The sequence below is a fragment of the Alosa pseudoharengus genome, unplaced genomic scaffold (assembly GCF_046254945.1).
Source record: "Alosa pseudoharengus isolate Yale_2024_CS ecotype anadromous, Long Island Sound unplaced genomic scaffold, YU_APseudo_1.1 YU_APseudo_1.1_scf_5, whole genome shotgun sequence".
Classification (NCBI taxonomy): Eukaryota; Metazoa; Chordata; class Actinopteri; order Clupeiformes; family Clupeidae; genus Alosa; species Alosa pseudoharengus.
Genome location: NW_027468837.1, coordinates 6,184,430 through 6,204,650, shown reverse-complemented (window position 1 = coordinate 6,204,650; position 20,221 = coordinate 6,184,430). Strand labels below are relative to the sequence as shown.

The 20,221-nt window shown below is 43.0% G+C and overlaps 2 protein-coding genes across 4 annotated transcripts in view; both read left to right on the top strand.

Moving 5' to 3' along the window:
• Positions 1-7,463, top strand: part of LOC143103753 (calcium-dependent secretion activator 1-like) — an 83,720-nt gene extending 76,257 nt beyond the window's left edge. The window contains exons 25-31 of the mRNA XM_076267562.1: positions 310-457; positions 598-672; positions 827-910; positions 2,069-2,101; positions 2,688-2,795; positions 5,775-5,879; positions 6,150-7,463. Coding sequence (XP_076123677.1) covers positions 310-457; positions 598-672; positions 827-910; positions 2,069-2,101; positions 2,688-2,795; positions 5,775-5,879; positions 6,150-6,326 — 730 coding nt within the window. The 3' untranslated portion in view covers positions 6,327-7,463. The remainder of the gene's footprint in view (positions 1-309; positions 458-597; positions 673-826; positions 911-2,068; positions 2,102-2,687; positions 2,796-5,774; positions 5,880-6,149) is intronic.
• Positions 7,464-8,120: 657 nt separating this feature from the next.
• On the top strand, positions 8,121-19,995 carry ddi2 (DNA-damage inducible protein 2). 3 transcript variants are annotated; one of them, XM_076267326.1, is made up of 10 exons: positions 8,121-8,547; positions 9,683-9,809; positions 10,678-10,983; positions 13,435-13,561; positions 13,851-13,978; positions 14,207-14,335; positions 14,803-14,906; positions 15,304-15,496; positions 16,488-16,538; positions 16,860-16,978. In XM_076267326.1, the coding sequence occupies exons 1-9, from the start codon at positions 8,410-8,412 to the stop codon at positions 16,496-16,498; spliced, it is 1,263 nt and encodes a 420-aa protein (XP_076123441.1). In that variant the 5' UTR covers positions 8,121-8,409; the 3' UTR covers positions 16,499-16,538; positions 16,860-16,978. The 3 variants fall into 3 exon arrangements, with proteins under 3 accessions (XP_076123441.1, XP_076123442.1, XP_076123439.1); XM_076267327.1 differs by having other exon boundaries at positions 16,863-16,950; XM_076267324.1 differs by lacking the exon at positions 16,488-16,538 and having other exon boundaries at positions 16,860-19,995.
• The last annotated feature ends 226 nt before the right edge of the window (positions 19,996-20,221 follow it).

Below are 20,221 nucleotides of genomic sequence, written 5' to 3'. Positions count from 1 at the left end.
GTATTTGTTCATGGGTCAAGTCATGTGAAAAATAATTCCATGCTTTGGTGGGGAATTGCCTTGCATAAATACACAGTATGGGCATTCACTTTTGTTAAGTAGCAAGCAATTCTCCAATTCTTATTACGACTGCCGCACTAGTGAAGTATACCATAGTATACCATGTGAATGTGCAGGACTGAGCGGCGGTCATATTTTGTACATCTAGTTCTCAACCAATTACTCATGAGAGACCATCTAGAAGTTTCTAGACTTTTAACTGTTTTTTCTTCTGGCATCTAAATATATTTCCTGCTTGTTGTGTAACAGCACCCGCATGGCATTGGAGTCCAAGCTGACCAAAAGCAGCCGCTCCACAGACTTCCGAATCCCCCTCTCCATATGCACTATGTTTAATGTGATGGTGGATGCCAAGGACCAGTCAGCTAAACTTTGTGCAATGGAGATGGGTTCAGAGGTAAGGGCCAATATGAGAGTAGTCAGTAGTCCAAAATTACAAGCCTAAAATTATAAGCCTAAATCTATGACTTCGTAATCTACTACATATTTCTGTTCTTCTACTAAGGTGTATGTATTGTTGCCTTTTCTCTTGTTTAGAAACAGAAACATTCTAAAATAGATGAACTCATTGAATCGAGTGTCAAGGAAATGATCTCTCTTTTGGTTGCAAAGGTATGTAACAAGTCTATTAACATATCATCATAGTATGTTGAATGTAATTACTTTTAGGGTGAAGGAAGACACCATGAGTAATTGTTTGATTTCATGAAGTGGATAAAACAAGACTATAAATATGTTTTTTTTTTTTTTTTGTTCAAATGTTTAGTTTGTTGCTATTCTTGAGAGTGTGTTGGCGAAGATATCCCGTTACGATGAAGGGACACTGTTCTCATCCTTTCTGTCTTTCACAGTGAGTATAACACGCTATCCTTCATTAGCTGTCGGACCCCTATGGTATCCAATGGTTGTACAATCTGGAGAACATCTTCCATCTCACTCAGCACATAAATATTTTTCAATCATCCAAAAATGTAAAAGATTCACATGGCCTATAGCAGCAGAGGTGTAAATCCCAGGTTCAGAAAGTAGATGCTTTGGCCTTTTCCACACTGTTGGTCATCACCAGACAGTACATGAACATGAACATGCCCATTTGTAAAATCCAGTGTTCAGTGGAACATGTGAATGCACAACATAGCCTACGATTTTAAATTCTGACCGATGCTGTTTGAAATGGACAAGGAGTAGTATTGGTTGGTATTGACCAAGGGCAAATGCAAAAGTGCTTCTATAAAAACTAAACTCACGTTAAAACCACATAGATTAACCCTTTTGGTTAATCTACAGGTTTTGACTGTCCAAAGCATGCTTGCAAAATCAATATTGTTCAACTCAAGGTGAAAATAACATTTTGCAAAGCCTGCCACACCTCTAAAGTGAAAGTTTTGACAATTTGACAATTGTGTGCTGCGAACTGATTTACCTAATGACTGAAATGAGCACTGTATGTGCGATGGAAGAGTTAAAACATCATGCTTTACAGGCTGCTTTGGAAATAACCTAATTGAAAGATCTTATGCAAAGGTGCCTGATAAACCACCATGTTTGCTCTTTTCAATGGAGTTTGCTGCATGCAACAATGCAATTGAACAATCAGACCAGTCTAGACAAACTATTTTGATCAATAATCATTATGAGCACTTTTGGATTTCTAACATATCAATTTAACATATTACCTCTAAAATACAGTCTAACAATATTAGTAGCAAAATGAAAACAACAAATGGTGTTACCTTTGCATATGATCTGTCAGGCTTTTCCTTGTATAGGGAAAATGAATGCTGTTTTTCTGAACCTTCCAAGGTACTTCATCATAAAGCTACTGAAATGGTTTGTTTTGAGAATGAGGATGTGGTTGAAGGGAGATTTGTCTTTTCAAACCTTTTAAAGTGTTATATCTTTATACATAGAATGCACCTAGCGCATTGTGAGATCAATGAAGACAGTTATATGCATGGTTGTTCTGTTAGACTCCTTTACTGTAAAGACAATGTTTTTTTGATTTCAGGTGAAAGCGGCCTCAAAGTATGTGGATGTCCCTGTAAGTGGTCACGCCAGTTTGCCTTTGTGTTGTTGTTGCCTTTGTCAGTTTGCCTACTGTCTGTGTTGTGTCTGGTGTCTTGGAAATATTTAAGCATTTAAATATCTAACATTCTGTATCTATACTTTCTTTCAAAATGCTGGTGGTGTCTAAAACGTCTCCCCCTTTAGAGCCAACCAACATGCGCTGACTTGATCAGAATTTGGCCATTGATTAAAATCACCTTTAACACTTTGTATTAACAGCTATTCACAACATTCGTGACATTGATCATGTTAACTTCCTAACCCCTTTGACTGAAGAGTAGTCACTTTAGCCATCATGTCCGGTCGTGGCCTGTGTGTTTATTACGCATGACTGTGTCCCACCAGTGTTTGGATCCTTTCTGTGTGTGTTCCTTTCCTATTTTAACCCACCATCTGCCTACACAATTATTCCTTTCATTCGTTACTTTTCAAGTTTCTCTTTTTTTGTGTTGCCAGCTTGGCCCGGACTCTCTTGGAATAAATAGTGTAAAAGTCTCAGTAAGGGATCGTCATGGATACTGTAAGACCGCTAACACTCTTGTTTGTCCTGGTTCTTCTAGAAACCCGGGATGGATGTGGCAGATGGATACGTAACCTTTGTGCGGCACTCTCAGGACATTCTGCGAGATAAGGTCAATGAGGAGGTGTACATAGAGAGGTTATTTGATGTAAGTAAGATGCCGCCTCCTCCAAATCCCACGATGGGAGGGGCCTATCCAAAATGAGGCAAAACATTGGGGCAGAGAGGGATAAGTCACTTGAGAAAAAGAAACGAAAAAAACATGTCAACTTCAAGAAACTGCAGAGACTGTGTGTCTCTGTCTGTCTTTTTCTGTCTGTCTCACACTCCTTGCACTTACTATAAATGTTGTTAAACCCACTGTATTCCAGTGTAGCATTTTTATATCGCTTATGCCTTCTGTGTACTGCGACATTTTTGCTGAAAGGCAAAGTGTTCAGCAACCTTTAAAAATGGGATTATTTTAAGCAGTGCTCTCCTGCACAACTAAAACATTTGACTGGACATAAACAAATATGCTAAATAGTCTGTCCAGTTGAAAACACTTAATTTTACTGAAGAATAGTCTCTGATTAGTCTCCTTAGCAACTACCTAACTAACTGAAAACCTGTTGTTTTTTACATCAGCTATGACCTGTGAGTGTCAAAGACTGAGAGCACTGCCCTCTAAACTGAAATAATCCCTGGTGATACATGTACGCTGATGTGTGGTCTTTGTTTTCACTGATGTTTTGCTGAATTGTGTTGTGTGTGTGTGTGTGTGTGTGTGTGTGTGTGTGTGTGTGTGTGTTCTCGTGTGTGTGTGTGTGTGTGGTGCGTGCGTGCATGCGTGTGTGTGTGTGAGAGAGTTGTAAATGAGCGTGGTGAAGCATTGTCTCATTGGCAGTGTGTCGTGCTGCATATACATTTGTGTCAGGGCTCAACTTTTATTAAGCTATGTGTTAATTGATGTCTGTGCTATCATATGCGTGAGTGTGTGTTCATGACCAAGTGTGTGGGACACACACGTGATTTGTGTGTTTTCTTAGGACATTTTAGGGATGTGTTTTGTCTATTTATTTTGTATTGCATGTATATTTCATATGGGCAGACTGTTGCGTTCAGCGCACAATCTGTCCTTTTAAGGCTGAACGTCTGTGCTGTGCAGCATTCACCCCCGTCCACTCGTTTTGACACTATGCAACCTGTTTCAATGATGCATGGTCAAGACATCTGACTAGTGTGAAGTCCGTCACCAGTGTTGTGGGGCGCTCCCCTCTCACACTGCCTCCCCTCCCATCTCTCACCCGTGCGCTCTGCTCGTCCTCATCTGCTGACTCTCTTGCTCCCCTTCTGCCTTATATTACCTTCTTCCTTCTTTTTTTTCTTTTCTCTCAACAAAGTGAAACTTATCTCTTTTGTCCTGCTGTTTTATCACATTCTGTTGAGTGGCATGAGTTGAGATCAGATAATCTACCTGTGTACATCTACTAGCATGACCCTCTGCTCAAAGCCCCACTCTTACACACACACAAGCTAATACTCCCACTAGCACCCACCAGCCTGCTCAACCTGCCTGCATGCGATGCACGATTCAGTGGACTATGTGAAGTGGACAGGCAATCCTCAAAATGATGAATCAAAGCCATGATTTAGTCCGTTCAATTTCAATTAATCATATGAAGTGAACCACTTAATCAGATGAAGCAACCAAAATTACACCCAATGAATTCAATCAGTCAATCAATTAACAAAGAAATAAATCGATCAGTCAAACTATAAAGCTGGAAGCCTTGGAGTAAATCAATAATAGCACACATCTCTGAGGATGTCTGGGGCTATGTGGACACTTGAGAAGCTTTTGGATTTCATTCTAAATTAATGTTTGATCTGGCACATCAGTAATCACCCGCAGTTATTCCAACCCCAGATGGTCGAAGTAAATGCTCTTTCCTGCCTAGTCACTCCACAGAATCATATATCAAAGATTTGAGTCGCATTTTATACTATTATGAGGTAAGAACCTTTCATGCATTCATAAATGTGCTGTTCTCTTTTATCTGAGAAGCTTACAGACTTTTTGGATTTAACCTCCATATTTGCTGTGTGCTATTTCTAATTGCATTACGGATTTAAGATTACAGAAATGGTTGAAGAAAACAGTACTGCTCATTGTTGCCTGTGGGTTTACTTTGCACACTTACACTTTCATACTCTTTCAACCATGTGTTTTACTTCACTTTCACTGGTTACCGTACAGGGTTGTCTGGTTATGTCATCAAAACTATTCATACAAAGAGTTTAATTTAGTCTGTCATTTAATACCATAAGTTCATATTCTGTTTTACTTTTGATTACGTTCATGGGCAACACTTGACAGAATTTCTTAGAAAGTTTTATGATAGAGCACTTTATTGTCTGCTACATTTCTGGATAATTTAAAAGTAATAACCTTTAAGTAGTAGCAGATGCATACAGTATATAAATGTCAGTACAGATATTGGACCTAAAAAAGCCCACAGAACAAGTAGTAGCGGGCAAGCCACCGGATCTCCAAGTGGAGCCTACTGTATCTTTAGTGCCCTCTCGTGGTGGAAGCAGTGCCTTGAATTCACTTTGACATCACAGCAGAGCAATATGTAATTTTATACACATGATTTTTACTATATCCTTCTTTTGCAGATTCAAGGTCTTCTTAGTTGACAGTGGAAAACAAGCCTTTTAGAGATCAGCCCATCCTAAACTAATAAGAATTCAGTGTGCGTTTGTGTCTGTGTCAACATGTCCTGCACATGTTGACTTCATATGCGTTCAAATAGATATGTAGTGTGTGTGTGTGTGTGTGTATGTGTGTGTATGTGTGTGTGTGTGTATGTGTGTGTGTGTGTGTATGTGTGTGTGTGTGTGTGTGTGTGTGTGTGCGCATGTGCAACTTCATAGAGCCAGCAATCCTCCCAGAGAGGATGCGCATGAGTGTGAAGGCGTGTCATTGTTACTGTTACCGTCTGGCTATGTGTCATGTTGCATGTGACTGTGATAACTTTTATCTTGTCAGGACAGACATTTTGTCCTGTTTGTATCTGTTTGTGTGTGGTGTCTGTGTGCGTTTGTGTTTTGCTGGAGAACGCTGCATTTGTGTGTGTTTCAGCAATGGTACACTGGGACCATGAACCTCCTGGGTACGTGGCTCACTGAACGCATGGAACAGCAGCTTCACGTCTACCAGCTGAAAATCCTCATCAGGATTGTAAAGGTGAAGCCCTGCCCCACAATTCCATTCGGGAAAGTGTGAAACCAATTCACGGGATAACCATATATTGTATGGCCCAGTAATGGCATGCATGAAGTTTTCTTTAGTTACTGGAGGTGTAATTTGTGTCTGTATCAGGCTTAAAAATGAAATGTCTGTCAAAGTAGGATAAGCGTTATTCTGTCGATGGTATAAAGCAACGCAACATGCTAGATTGATAGCTAATGATATGTACTGACAGACTGACCAAGTCTGGGAATGTGCTTCTTACAGAAAAAGTACAGAGACTTCCGTCTCCAGGGGGTTCTGGACTCCACACTCAACAGCAAGATGTATGAGACGGTGCGCACCCGGCTGACGGTGGAGGAGGCCTCGGCCTCAGTGAGAGAGGGCGGCATGCAGGGTATCTCCATGAAGGACAGTGATGAAGAGGATGAGGAGGATGACTAGAGAACTTACCTCCACCGGTGCCCACCACCACCACCACCACCACTACCGCCACCACTACCGCCCTCTGACACCTCACCCTCCCGTCCCCACTCCTGAACCCTAAACACATTTTAACTTCGCCTGGTAACTGATGATGCATGTAATGACTCTGTTTACTCAGACTAGCCACTCTAGGACCTCTCTGTTGACTCAAAACGCCCATGAAAACAGCTCTCTAATAATAAAAAAAGAATAGTAATTGTAACTGAGTAAAAAGAATAAAAAATGAAAAGTCTTAAAAAAGAAACTTCAACAGTTTTAGCTGTGTCATGATATAAAAAATAGCACCATTTTTTTTCCAATTCATTAATTTCAGAATTTGTTTCTATGTGTTCCTAAGCAATATGGAGTACCATTTGTTTGACAATGTTGAGTGAGATTATTAGGTGTGTCCTTGTCCAATGCGATACATATATGGCGCTTTGACGTACTGTTACATACATTTATTGTACATTGTCGTGAAGATGAGTGTGTGGACCTTTCTTTTGTCTTGTCTCTTTTTAAGTGAATGCCAACTGCTTCAAAACTGAAAAAGAAACCTCTGTATTTTAGTTCACTGCTCTTCAGAGTAAATGTCTTCTCTCTGTCTGCACATCCTCATGTTTTAGCCTCCATGATTTTACTGTCCATTTTTCCATCTTGTGTCAATGTTGCAGTTCACCAACAAGATAGCCATCTGAAACTGAAAAAGTTGGTATTCCAGAAATGCAATATTATCATAACTCCAGCCTCATGGAGATTATTTATTTTTTATTTATTTACATATTTAAGTGGAGTAAATTCACTTCAACATTTGAACAAACATTGAAAAAAAATCTATTTAGAGTTTATTTTGAGTTTTTTCAAACTGAAGTTGTCTTGTCTAAATTTTGGTTTGTTAAGCAGAATGAGGTATGTGCCATTTATTTGGATATCACTGTTGTTTTTGTACATACAACGCTGTACATTGCACTCTGAGCCATCAATGCATGCCTGTGGGTTCCCACCCTCTCCGAAAAAAGCTTTTTGTTTTCTTCTGTGAATTAGCTGGTGAATTCATTCTTGCTTTTGCCTTATCAAAGCCAACAGTTGTAATATGCAAGAGCTGTGGCCTCTCAATAAAAATAACTGTACAAATACATTCATGCACACTGTCTCCATCTTTTCTTTTATAGGCTATTATTATTGTTACATATCTACTTAATATAACATTTTGGGGGAAACTGACCTCCAGGGGAGGATTTTAATGTAGGGCCTATGTTGTTTATTATATTAGGACGATGACATCATCGTCTTCTTAACAATTAGGCCTACTACTAGACCACAGAGGTGGGGCAACATTGAGACATTTCAATTTTACAATAAAGTGAAAGTAGACGCTTGACAATGGCCCAAAACAAACAACAACTTTAAAACAATTAAACAAAGCCAAATAAGGTGACAATTGGTCATACAAAAAAGACACAATGTGCAAAATATGAACCTGTAGGCCTAAGGAGGCAGAATTACATTGACATATCGTTTCTGTAGGCTATATTTGTTTGTGGGAGAAAACCAAAGTTAGAAACGCATATCAGATCATGAATCTATACAATAAATAACACAACATCATAAACGTATACATAAATGCATATGACAACATTATGCGTATGTGGGAGTTGCAACATTACCACAGAGGATGCCCTTTTATTTGTGATTTCCCATTACCACAAAAGATCATAGACAGCAAAAGATCCACACAAAACAGTTTACGTCAGTGCGTTTTGAACCATTTACGGCAGTGGGTAGACGAAAATTTCAAAGAAACCAGGACACCCACTGTGAGGATAAAGAGTTGTATTGTCGTGCATAACGTTATCATATATGTAAATATAAATCGACTTCAAGTTAAACGAAACACTGACGATGAGTTTTTGATCATTGTCGTGGAGGAACGTCTCTGGATCAAACGTGAAACTGAAACAAACTGAAAAAGCAGCAACGCTACAAGGCTAAGCCAAAAAGCTAGCTAGCTAATTGAGGGAGAAGCACTACTCTCAATCGGGTTCAAGTGACCCTAGGCGCAATGCTGTTGACCGTATTTTGCGCACCGAGAGACAGCTCGGAAACGACATTTGCCCTCGAGGTGTCCCCGGACCTTGAACTTAGGGACTTCATGGCTCTTTGCGAATTAGAATCGGGAATACCGGCCGGGGAGATCCAGGTAACCACCTGAAAAGTATTCCAACTACTCTAGCTAACAGGCTGTCTAGTCACTGAGCTAGCCAGACCGTTAGCTTGTCACTGACATTAGCGAGTGAAGTAACTGTAGCTCACTTCTACGTTAACGTAGAGTAGCCACTTAGCAAGTAAAATAATCATCTTGAATATGCTAACATGTTTACCAAAGATCAGTGAGTTTTGACCTCATAATTTATCCTGTTGGTGAAGTCTGAGCTGCTTAAAGTCACTCGAGTTTTAGAGTCTTATGCATAATGTCAATGAGCTGCTATTGTTATAACTTCAGATACATAGAGTAACAATATACCATTGACTCTACCTAGCTAGCTTTGAAAAGTTGGACCTTGCTTTTTGCTGTTCTCTGTGGAGCGGTGGCTATGATGGTCAATCCTAGCTGAACGGTGTAACAGCCGGTGGAAACATGACATGACAATAGCGATGCTACTAACCAGACAGCGTGTTAGGCACCAAGCTAGCTTTAAACATGCCAGTCCTGCTATTAATTAAATATATTGTAAATTAAGTTTTCTGCGATTTTGATGGTATTTTGTTCTTTAACGTTTCATGATGCATTCAAAAAATATTGAAGCCTGTAACATTAACAAAACGATGCTAACGTTAGCTGGCATTAACGTTAGCTTGGAAAAATGTTGATGAGCCAACTGTTAGCTCTCAAATTGAATAAATGAAAAGCTTTGAGTTTGCCCTTCTATAATGGAAACTGGGTTGTGTGTACGAGAGTATATGCATTGACAGTAAAATCACTCACAAGTGTGGATACGGCTGTTGTCATATTATGCCCCCTCACATATGCTTTTGACATAACTGGAACCCAGTCAGATTCGCAGGAGGGCCAGAGTGCCACATGCTTTTCAATCATTCTTCTCAGTTGCTAATAACTATACATTGCCTCTACAAAATATTCAAATTTTCAAGTTATTTTCACCAGCAGTATCTGTAATGAATTGATAGTCTATATGTTTTTGATATTTCGTCTATTTCAAATGTCAGTTAAAATGTCTCACAGTATTACTTTTCAGAGCAGTAAAAAACATCCTGACATCATGTCTATCACATTATGTAAATCATATTCTTTGTTGTTTTTGTTGCTTTCTCAGATCTCTTATGCAGAGCAACCCTTAAGAGACCCCACCCGCTCCTTGGGGACTTATGGCCTGAAGGATGGAGATGTGCTGGTGCTCAGACAGGCAGAGAGACGGCCTCCAGCTCAACCTTCCTTCCCAGGTAATCAATATCAATAGATGTTTGATTACTAGTTTGATTACTTTTGTCAGCAGCAAGGAATAAGTTGTTACAGTGTTGTAACATGATGAAGGTTCAGTTCAGGTTCAGTCCCAAATTTGTTAAAGAACACTCATTGGTCATTTGGTGTTTATCTTCAGAAAAGACTGCGCCGTTTACCATTTTACAATGTATGCTGAGCCACTTGGGTTGATCTTTAACCTGTCGATTGTTTTTTTGTGGACAATATTAGCATGGCTGGAAAATAATGTCTTGATGAGCTATCTGACTCATTCTCATATTTCAATGATGGTTAGAAGAAATGCAAATATGTGCCACTGGCAATAATCTTTTATATGCTGTCATTTAAAATGGACATGGGCGGAGTTGTGAACAACTGTGGGCCCCTCACGGGCCCATGCCTTTTCTGCTGTTACAGTATTCTGATTTCTGATGTGTGTTATATTGTAGGCTATAAAGGAAAGGATGACCATATAACATTAATAATACGTAAAATTCCTGTGACTACTATTGAATAGTTTTGGTCCAGAAGATGCGGATCGAGAGACCACCTCTTTTTGGAGGTCTCAGACATGAGTGTAATTGTTGCATTCTGACCAATGCAAACAAGCCAACGCAAAGGGTCATACCCACTATGGTGCAATAAAAATACACTTAAGGCTTTTGGCATGAAAACGCCCCTTAGAATCTGCTTACAGGAAATTAAACTATTTGGCATTTGGAATGTAGGTAGAGCAATCTGTATGAGGAAGTGGCCTAGCTCAAAATGTCCTTGTAGTCATTTTTTGTGACACGCCTTTGTGTCATTGTCACCAGCACTTTCTCTTTCTGTTTCTGCTGTCTTCCCTAGGTCTTCCTCGTATCGACTTCAGCAGCATTGCAGTCCCAGGCACCTCCGGAGGCCAATCAGCACGGAAGCCTCCACAGTCAGCACAGCCGCGCACAAACACACCCCAGCAACGCCCTGGCCCTGCTGCTGCTGCTGCTGCTGCCCCTGCTGCCCCTGCTGCCACGGGTGGTGCCTCCCCCGCCTCTCCTCAGGGATTGGACGACCCCTCGCTGCTTAGAGAAATGCTGCTGGCTAACCCCCACGAGCTGTCCCTGCTGAAGGAGAGGAACCCTCCGCTGGCTGAGGCTCTACTCAGTGGAGACCTGGGTGAGAGCAGCCAGACTCAACGTCCACCTCTCTCTAAACGTTCTATGAGTGTTGTGAAGGATCCCCTAACACTCCCCAGAGTTAGATAAGGGGATGCATATCCTTCTCTTTCTGCATGAGAACCCAGTCTGATACCTTTAGCCTAGCCTAGCTTAGCATAATTCACTGGGGTAGACCAGTTAGCCTATAGCTGAAAGGGCGCTATAGGCTACCTGGTCTAACCCACTTCCAGTGAATTATGCTAAGCTAGGCTAACGGTATCAGACTGGGTTATTGCACACACAAAGAAGAGAAGGATATTTATCCTCTTATCTAACTCTGGGATAGACGGCAAATCAGTTTATTTCCCCAAAAAGTTGGCATGTTCCTTTAAACAGCGTTTATGTCATTGCTAAGTAGCATGGATTGATAATTTCTGTATGGAATGGAACGTCCTGCCCCTACAAAGAATCACTCAGAATGCCTTAAATGTTCCTAGACAACATTAAACTGACACTGATGAGTATCGCATTACACTCTGGAAGTAGAAACCAACTGGAATCAACCATGTCCTGCCATGTTCTTAGCTCAGCACTAGTCCTGTCAGGCATTCTGCTGCTGTGCCATAGCAAGCAAAAAACCTACCACTGTCGAGGTTGACCATTATAGGTTTGTCGAGGTTGACCAATATAGGTTTTTCTATGGTCGATGCTGATCTTTAGAAATCAAGGTTAGCCGATGGCCGATATGCAGCTGATTTTTTTTTTTGGTCTGCATGATAAAGACTAATAAGATGAAAAGAATACAAGCCTTTCCGTTTTCTCCCAGGAACAATGTTGTTGTACTCTTTCAAAAGTTCTGGCTGGATTCTGCTGGTTGTTTAATTGGCACAAGCAAGGCAGCATGCGTCACACGTGTTCCACAGTAACAACAACCCTGGACTGCCCACAGATGCACCTGCCTGTTAATCGGCTTAAAGGGGCCATATTAAGCAAACCTTTCTGTGTTTTTGTACTTCCATTTGGGTCTCTGATGCTTCTACAAACACTCCAGGTGTGAAACAAAACCGTGCGTTTTAGTGGGTTAGTTTAGAGAGGTTGATGTCAGAAACTATGCACTTCTGTGAGCTAGTCAGAAATCTCTCCTATTGAGATGTCACAATAAGGGAAATTTGAATACTACTACTACACCCAGAGCCATATAGGGTGCTGACTATCCACCCCCATCTGAAAATTCCCACCCACTAGGTTAGGAACTTCTTGTCGAAGATCCTCCATTTTGGTCGTAGCTTATCATTTCCAACCAGCACCATGCGAAAGAGTATCAAAAGGTATTTTGTGTAGTAGGCTACACAAAATATCCAAACGTCTTTTACGCACCTGATATCATCCATATTTCAAGTATACAAACAGAAACTCCCCAGGACACGTCTCGTTCTTGTTGGCATATTTAAGCAATATGACACGAGTGGGAGTGGGGTAAACGATATCCCCGCTGCTGTATTTCGGCCGTAGGTACGAGGCCAAAGGCCATATACCGTGGCAGGAAGCGACCCAGCCCACCCGGTAATAGGCAGCCAATTTCCTTTGCTTTTGCAATGATTTTAAACTTTTAAATAGGCTACATCAACTTTACTGGGCATATATATAGACCCAATTAAAGTTTTACCCATTATCATTTAACATTGTTAGGCCATCATACATCATACATCCAATTTTACTATGAAAATTCAAACAGAACCGTCAATGACGTTTGTATATTCTGCATAACAAATTGCATTTTATCACTGGCAGTCGGAGGCTTTCTGGTCGAGAATCATCCATCACCATGTCACTGACACGACTCATATTTCCTTGCTTACGTTATGACCATGCTGCCTGTTGACGTAAACATGAAATCAATTCCGGAGCAGGGCGTGGCCAACAGCTCGTTTGCATTTAAGGCAACAGGCCCCAGAAACAGCCTATTCTGAAAAGGGACTGAAACTGGCCAGAATGGAGCTGCTGATAATGTGTAATCCGAGAGGAATTTTTTGCTAACAGCTTCAGGGATGTTTTGTGCAACCCATAGGTCTATTTTGACTTGTTGAAAAAGTAGTATAAAATGGGAAGAAACAGCTCCTTTAAGGAGCTAGGCTAGCGTGCTGTAAAATTCCAAAAATCAGCCCAATTATTTGGTCTACCTTTAACTTTTACCACTACTACCACTGGTCAGTGTAATCGCACCTTAGCATTGCTTATTAGCAAGTTCAATTTACACAAAATGTTCAGACAGTTAAATAGTTAGAGCATGAATATCATAGATAGAATATCAACGGAAAAACTTTGACTAGTACATTGACTGTGTCTAAGTGTCACATCTACGTTGTTGGTCATCTAGGATGTTCTTATATGACGCTGTAAATGTCAAATGTGTGCTGCTCATCATGTCGGTGCTTACTCAACTCCTGCTTCTGATTTCCTGCTCTGTCAGAGCGTTTTACCAAGGTGCTGCAGGAGCAACAACAGGACCGGGCACGCAGGGAGCAGGAAAGGATCCGACTGCTCACAGCCGACCCCTTTGACTTGGAGGCCCAGGCCAAAATAGAGGAGGATATCAGGTGAAGCGCGCATACGCATACACCCAAAAGGTCACACGAGGTTGAGCTGGAATCTCAGTCACTGGATAAGCAGGTCTGGGGTCCCAGCTCTGAGGAGCACGAGGGAGCCCCACCTTTGGTTGGTCAGCGTGTTTACTCTCAGACTTTTTATTTGTCTCCCTCTGCTGTTTGTCCAGGGTAATAAAATCAGCCTTTCACTATTTTTTACCTTCAGAAATACTGCCATGTGTAAAGAAGTATTACATGATACAGTACCAATCAGTCTCTTGTTTGTTTGTTTGTACCATAGACAGCACAATATTGAGGAAAACATGACTATTGCTATGGAGGAGGCACCTGAGAGCTTTGGTCAGGTGGTCATGCTGTACATCAACTGCAAAGTAAACGGACATCCTGTCAAGGCCTTTGTGGATTCAGGTAGCTTTCAAAAATCCATTTGTCAGCCACTCTCAGGAAAGTGTCTGTGTGAGTGTGTGTGTGTGTGTTTGTGTGTCACTAAAATGCCATAGGTGTCATCATAGTATGCTTTTTTTCCACACTCTTAATGTGTCTCGTTTCTTGATCTGTGGTCATCCCTTTGGTCATCATTGCAGTTTTTACCTTCTCTTATCCTATCTCACGTCTGTGTGTCTCTATTTCTCCCAGGTGCTCAGATGACCATTATGAGCCAGGCATGTGCAGAGCGCTGCAATATCATGCGGCTGGTGGACCGACGCTGGGCTGGCATTGCCAAGGGTGTGGGCACGCAGAAGATCATTGGCAGAGTGCACTTAGGTAGATACCCTGGGCAAGGGCCTGCACTACCCAGCTCCTTTTAACAACAGTTTTCAACTAGTAACCATGTCATAGTAATCCTAACCGCTGTTTGACTTTCCACATTTCCATCAGCCCTGTTCAAAGGTTCATCCATCATTCCAAAAACACTGTGCTTCTGCTGGAGCTGGCTCCAAATGTAGACCGAGTGACTTTAATTTTCTGCACCAATTCATTGCTGGAGAACAGATTGGCCTTTATGCTTACAAAGAATCGTTTTAAGTGCATAATCACAATCAGTCGCACCACATTATATGAAGGCCATGACCTCAAATGGGATCCCACTGAATTATTTCTTTTTGAGTGGACTGTTTTGAAAGTGCTTTTTCTACTAATGAAAACACACTAACACAGTTGCATTATGCAGTCATTTTGGTGTGGTGTTTCATGTGGTGACTGCTTTGCTTTGCTTTGCTTTGCTGCTTCAGCTCAGGTGCAGATAGAAGGGGATTTCCTGCCCTGCTCCTTCTCCATTCTTGAGGATCAACCCATGGATATGTTACTGGGACTGGACATGCTGAAGAGACACCAGGTTTGTGTGCATGTGCAGAAAGTATGGTTCATTTTATTGTAATGACATAGGACTTAATATTATTTTAATACCTAATATGTTTTTTTGGCTTCTGCACTTTCATCCTCTAATAATAGTATTGATTGACGTAGTATTAATTCCTACCTCTGCATTGGAGCTTGAGTGTTATTTCTCAGCTTTGTAACTCGGATAAAAACGGCTGCTAAATGAAAACATGGAAATGTTACTGTAGTTTGACATGATGTTTCCCATTAAGCCAGTGATCGATGCTGTGTAGCACAGTCACTTGGACATGATTAGCCATTTCAAGTCTCACAATAAATCTGATGGAAGTCCATTTCTAGGCAGATGCATTTGGTGATGTGGAATCTCTGCTTTCTTGTGTGCCCTGACACAGTGCTCCATTGACCTGAAGAAGAGTGTCCTTCTGATCGGCACCACTGGCTCAGAGACACGCTTCTTGCCCGAAGGAGAGCTGCCGGAGTGCGCTAAGTTGGCCTATGGTCCGGAGGGCCGTGAGGAGCCCAGAGCTGAAGAGATAGCTGACCGCGAGCTGGCCGAGGCCATCGAGAGATCTGTGCAGGAGAGCGGTGAGGAGCATGCTATTTTGTGGAGTTGATTCTAAAGCATCCCTAACTTCATTTCAGCTTGTCAACTTTTATGCATATCTGGGATGAATTGGAGGGTTCCAAGATTTGTTTGTCCATGATATAGCTATAAGGGTAAGGCTGGTTTGGGTTTGAAAACAACTCTTGAAGTTCACTAGAACAAGTATCTGATTGATTGTTTTTGGTCTGATTTTGTTATTTATTTTTGTAAATTTGCAATACTACTGAAATCCAATGGTGAGGCTTTAGAGTGGTAAAACAATCCATCTCTATTAGTCACTAGGTAAGGGAGCCTTATCAGACTCCTGTAGTCTTAGAGTAAAAGTCAGAGCAGTAAAGCCAAGGCTTTAGTGTTCAGGCCATCTGGGAGAGTCCTTTAGGGTAGGCACCCATGGATTGCATGCTGGGTTTTTGCCTGACTGCTGTGGACACTGCCATGTGCCGTCTTTCTGTCACAATATGTCAACACTTAAGCACCTCGGCTCGTACTTGGGAGGAAAAAAAGCTACCTGGTGCAGTCCTACATAGAATGTACACTTCTTGTAGACAGCAGCAAGCAGTTAAGCCATTTGGGGGTATGAACAGAAGGTCTGATTTCAGCTAATCCCACACACTGTGTGTGAGTGTGAGTGTGTGTGTGTGTGTGTGTGCTGGTCACCAAACATAGTCATGTGACCAGCATTACTTATGGAATCCAAAAGAGTATAGACACAAATGTTTATGCACTAGATACAGCAATGGTTTTGGGGTTCAAAAGCTTGTGCTAGTCTAGAAAAAGTCCTGGTGATGATTAATTTAGCATGCTTGGGAATACACTTACATTCTAAACCCTGGGCTTTCAGCCTCATCTTGAGTGATATTTGTGACAGATGGCCACATGTTTGCGTGTGTGTGTGTGTGTTTGTGCTAACTCTTTTTGCCTCCCATTGCATGCTGTGTGTGGTGTGTGTGTGTACGCTCTAACCCTGAGCAGGCCAGCACTGATGCATTTGTGGAGACAGCTGGAGAGGGCCCTTCCAACCAGGTAACAAACGCCGCAAGAGCAATGCATCCCAGCAAAACCACTAAATGTGTTTTTATGAAATTGTTCATTATTGATCCAATGGATGCTTGTCACAAAATGTCAGTTAATTGCAACATCACAATTGAGAACGTTTTTGTTTTTACAAATTTCCTCAGATTGCAGTGACCACAAAAACACATTCTGCATGAACAGCAAGATTTTTTTTTCCAGCTTTCAGAGCATGCTGTATCTGCTGTTTACATGTATGTGTGTATCAGTGTATTTCTGAACTGTCCTCTGAATTGTTGAATAAATTCAATGGAGCCTTCTTCCCTCTTCCAGTAGACACTGAAGATGGACAAACTACCTCATCTCGATCAGCGCCAAAACACTTTTACAAACCATTCAGCAAAGCCCCTAGTCCCTCTCCCTCCACCTCAGGAGCCCAGGGTCGGATCTTGGACCGCTCCCAGTCCGCACCGACCCCCCTGCCCCCCATCCATGTCCCTGAGCCAAACTCTCCCAATCTGGACTCCCCTCTCCTCCCGTCTAGCGCGCCGCGGTCTGTTCCCCTTCCACTAGCCCAGGAGAAGCCGCCTCCTGCCCCATCCTCTCTTCAGGAAAGTCAGCATAATGTCCCATCCTGTTCCCGGCCCGTTCAGCCACCTGTCCCATCCCAACCCCCAGAGATGCAAGATCCAGTGCCATCTGTCCATCAGGATACACAATCTTCTGTTCCATCTAGTCTACAAGACCCACTCCCTCCCCATGAACCTTGTCTTAAGACAACTGACACGCCTTCCCCAAGCAGTGCCCCACCTCAGGGCCCTGGGTTGAGCTGTCAGGAGCCTGCCTCTGCCACAGTGGAGGATATGGACAGTCACACGGAAATGGACAAACTCGAGCTCGGCTCTTTGGAGACACCGGAGCACAGGGAGAGCTCTGGGTCTGGGGAGGCTTGTCCCCTACCTCCTCAGGAGCCTGTTCACCCGGAGATGGACCTGTGCAAGACCAGTGCTGCCAAACGGACGTGCTCACCGCCCCCAGAGAACGGACATGACGCGGGGGGCAAGCGCTCACCACTTCTTGTCACTTCAGACGCCAAAACGACCTTTGACCCGCCAAGCCTTGCCGCGCCACCCTGCATGCCCTCAGAACAGCCCACCTCAGAAAAGAGCATGGAGGAGCCAGAACAGGAGGATGACTTGGAGCGGGACCAGCCAGAGGGAGGCAGCTCTAGCAGCAGCAGCAGCAGCAGCAGCAACAACGGCAATGGCAGCAATAACATCCCCTCTCTGGCACAGGCCTTGAAGGAGCTCCATCAGCTGCTGGTGTCCAACCGCGCTCTCTCTCCCCCTACTGGCAGACTGGATGCTGATGGCTTGGATCAGCAAACGCCCTCTGCTGCTAATTCACCTGCTCCGGTTCAGGATGCGCCGAACACCGACGAAGCGCTGCCCCCATGCCCATCTGAAACCGAGCCAGGGCACAGCGCGGACATCCCGGCACCCGCTGGTGACTCGGCTGAGGCTCCAGAAAGAGAAGAAGCAGTGGGCTGCATGCCAGACACACACCCCCTGGTGGACATGGGGGACTGCGATGAGAGAGATGGCCGGTCAGAGGCGCAAGAGGCCCTCCCACCTGAGGAGGACATGACCGAACGTGAGCCCCCCGAGGGTCAGCAGGGGAGGGGGGAGGCGGACGGCCGGGACTCCGGCGCCGACGCCCCTGACTTGCCCTCCGGCCAATCCGACCAGCAGAGACCCCTCTCTCTGGCCGTGGGCTCCTCCAGCGAAGAGCCTGTGGGCGGCTGCTCAGCCTCTCCTGCCTCCTCCACCCCCTCCACCCCCAGCCCTCTCGCTGCTCCTGCTGCTCCCGCCGCTCCCACCACCCCGGCGGCCGAGCGCTTCCCTGCAGAGGACATCCAGAGGGTCCAGGCGGCGGGCTTCTCTCTGCAGGAGGCGGTCCAGGCGCTGGAGCAGGCCCAGGGCTGTGTGGAGCTGGCGCTGCTGCTGCTGCTGGCACGCAAGATCAGTGTGCCCACATAGACTAGAGCCACCCACTGACTGACCTTAGTCTGCCTGATATGCGTAGCATGACCTCTCCTACCACTCACGACACCCTGTGGGGCTGGTCTCTTCTCTAGTCCACTGGTGTTCAGTCAGTCTTGCTCTCTCTCTCTGTGTTAATGCAGAATTTATGTGCACGTGTGGTGGGTCCATAGACATGTTTGAGTAGGTGATTCCATCAGCTTTGATGTCAGAGGGTGTGTTTGCATGTAGCCTCTGCAGGTTCCCAGCAGTCAAGTCAACAGCCAACACTGTCAATGTTGGGATTTGAGTGGTGATTTAAGTTGCAGGCTTTCAGTATGTTTGTGAAGACATTGCCTTGTCTATCAACGGAAAGGGTCTCTTGATGATGGATCATAATAATTAAGAGTGTATATGAATGCTCTTTATAATCATGAGCATCATCTGGCAAAAACAAATCTAGAGGGAATTTTGGAAGGACAGAGGCTTTTACCTCTATAAAAAGCAAAAAGCCCCTTGGAAACTTTATCTCCTGAAATAGAACAAATGTTCTGAGATACTGAGGTTGAGGATGTGGGAGAATTCATTTTCATGTGCTGTGTAGGCAGTATAGAATGCAGCCAAGACTGCCATACCCATGCACAGAGATATCAGGCTTGATCCTAAGGTGTTGGTCTGCCTGACTGGAGAATCTCACAAAGCATATTTGCTCTGTCCATAGATTTGCTAATGCCACTGTTTTTGTACAACTTTGACTGTCATCAGATTACAATGGGTCTTTTTCTTTCCAGATACAGAATATAAATATACAACTTGCATTATCCAAACTATTTTTCAAACTGTGGTGATTACACACTGTGGAAATTGGGGGACAGACTATAGAGGTGCTTTTGTGTCTTATTTTCATCTTCATTTCAGGCAATAATCTTTTTTTTCTCTTTGTTGCCAATCCTGGATAACTTGATGTGTGTATCTTGTGTACACCCACAGAAAAAAAATGCTTTCCATCATCATATTTTGTCTTTGACGTTAAGTGATAAAGGGTTGGGTTTTTTTCTTGGTTATTATTAAAAAATAAAAAAACATTGTTATGAAAGGGTGAGTGTGGTGAGTAGAAGTTTTTTTTTATGTGAAATTGTGATAGAACATCAGTTCTGTGGAGTACACACAGCGATCTCTCCAGGAATGTCATGGCAGTCTCCATTCTATCCCGATGATTTACCCTAATATGTGTATTGTTTTTAATTGGCCGAATATCGTAAGTAATGTCATAGTCCTGGCGAATCCTTTCCAGCTGTCACGTCCTTCAGACATGTGTCTTGTCATATCTGTGCATTTTCAATGTAGTCTCGGGCCAGGTAGCAACAACATTCAGAATATTTCAGTTACTCTGTTTGATCTTGTATACGATTTGAAAAAATAAATAAAAACTGGTTCTTTATATTTTATTCTTGTCTTGTGTGATTTTCATGTTTCAACTTTAGCTAATGCCAAGGACAAACGTCACCTATCACGTGACGTAAAACATAGCTACACAGGTGAATGAAAGGAGGTCGAACTGTTTGAAGACAAGCTTGTTGAATATAAATCTCGCAGAGACCGTGTTAACAAGCCAACAGACACCAGGAGTAGTGTAGTTTAGTAGGGCTATAGATCAGAATAGCATCCAGTAGG

Coding starts and splice junctions, on each gene's coding strand:
- ddi2 (XM_076267324.1), top strand. CDS start 8,410: ATGCTGTTGACCGTATTTTGCGCACCGAGAGACAGCTCGGAAACGACA. Junction 9,810..10,677: donor AGCTCAACCTTCCTTCCCAG/GTAATCAATATC, acceptor TGTCTTCCCTAG/GTCTTCCTCGTATCGACTTC. Junction 14,336..14,802: donor CATTGGCAGAGTGCACTTAG/GTAGATACCCTG, acceptor TTGCTGCTTCAG/CTCAGGTGCAGATAGAAGGG.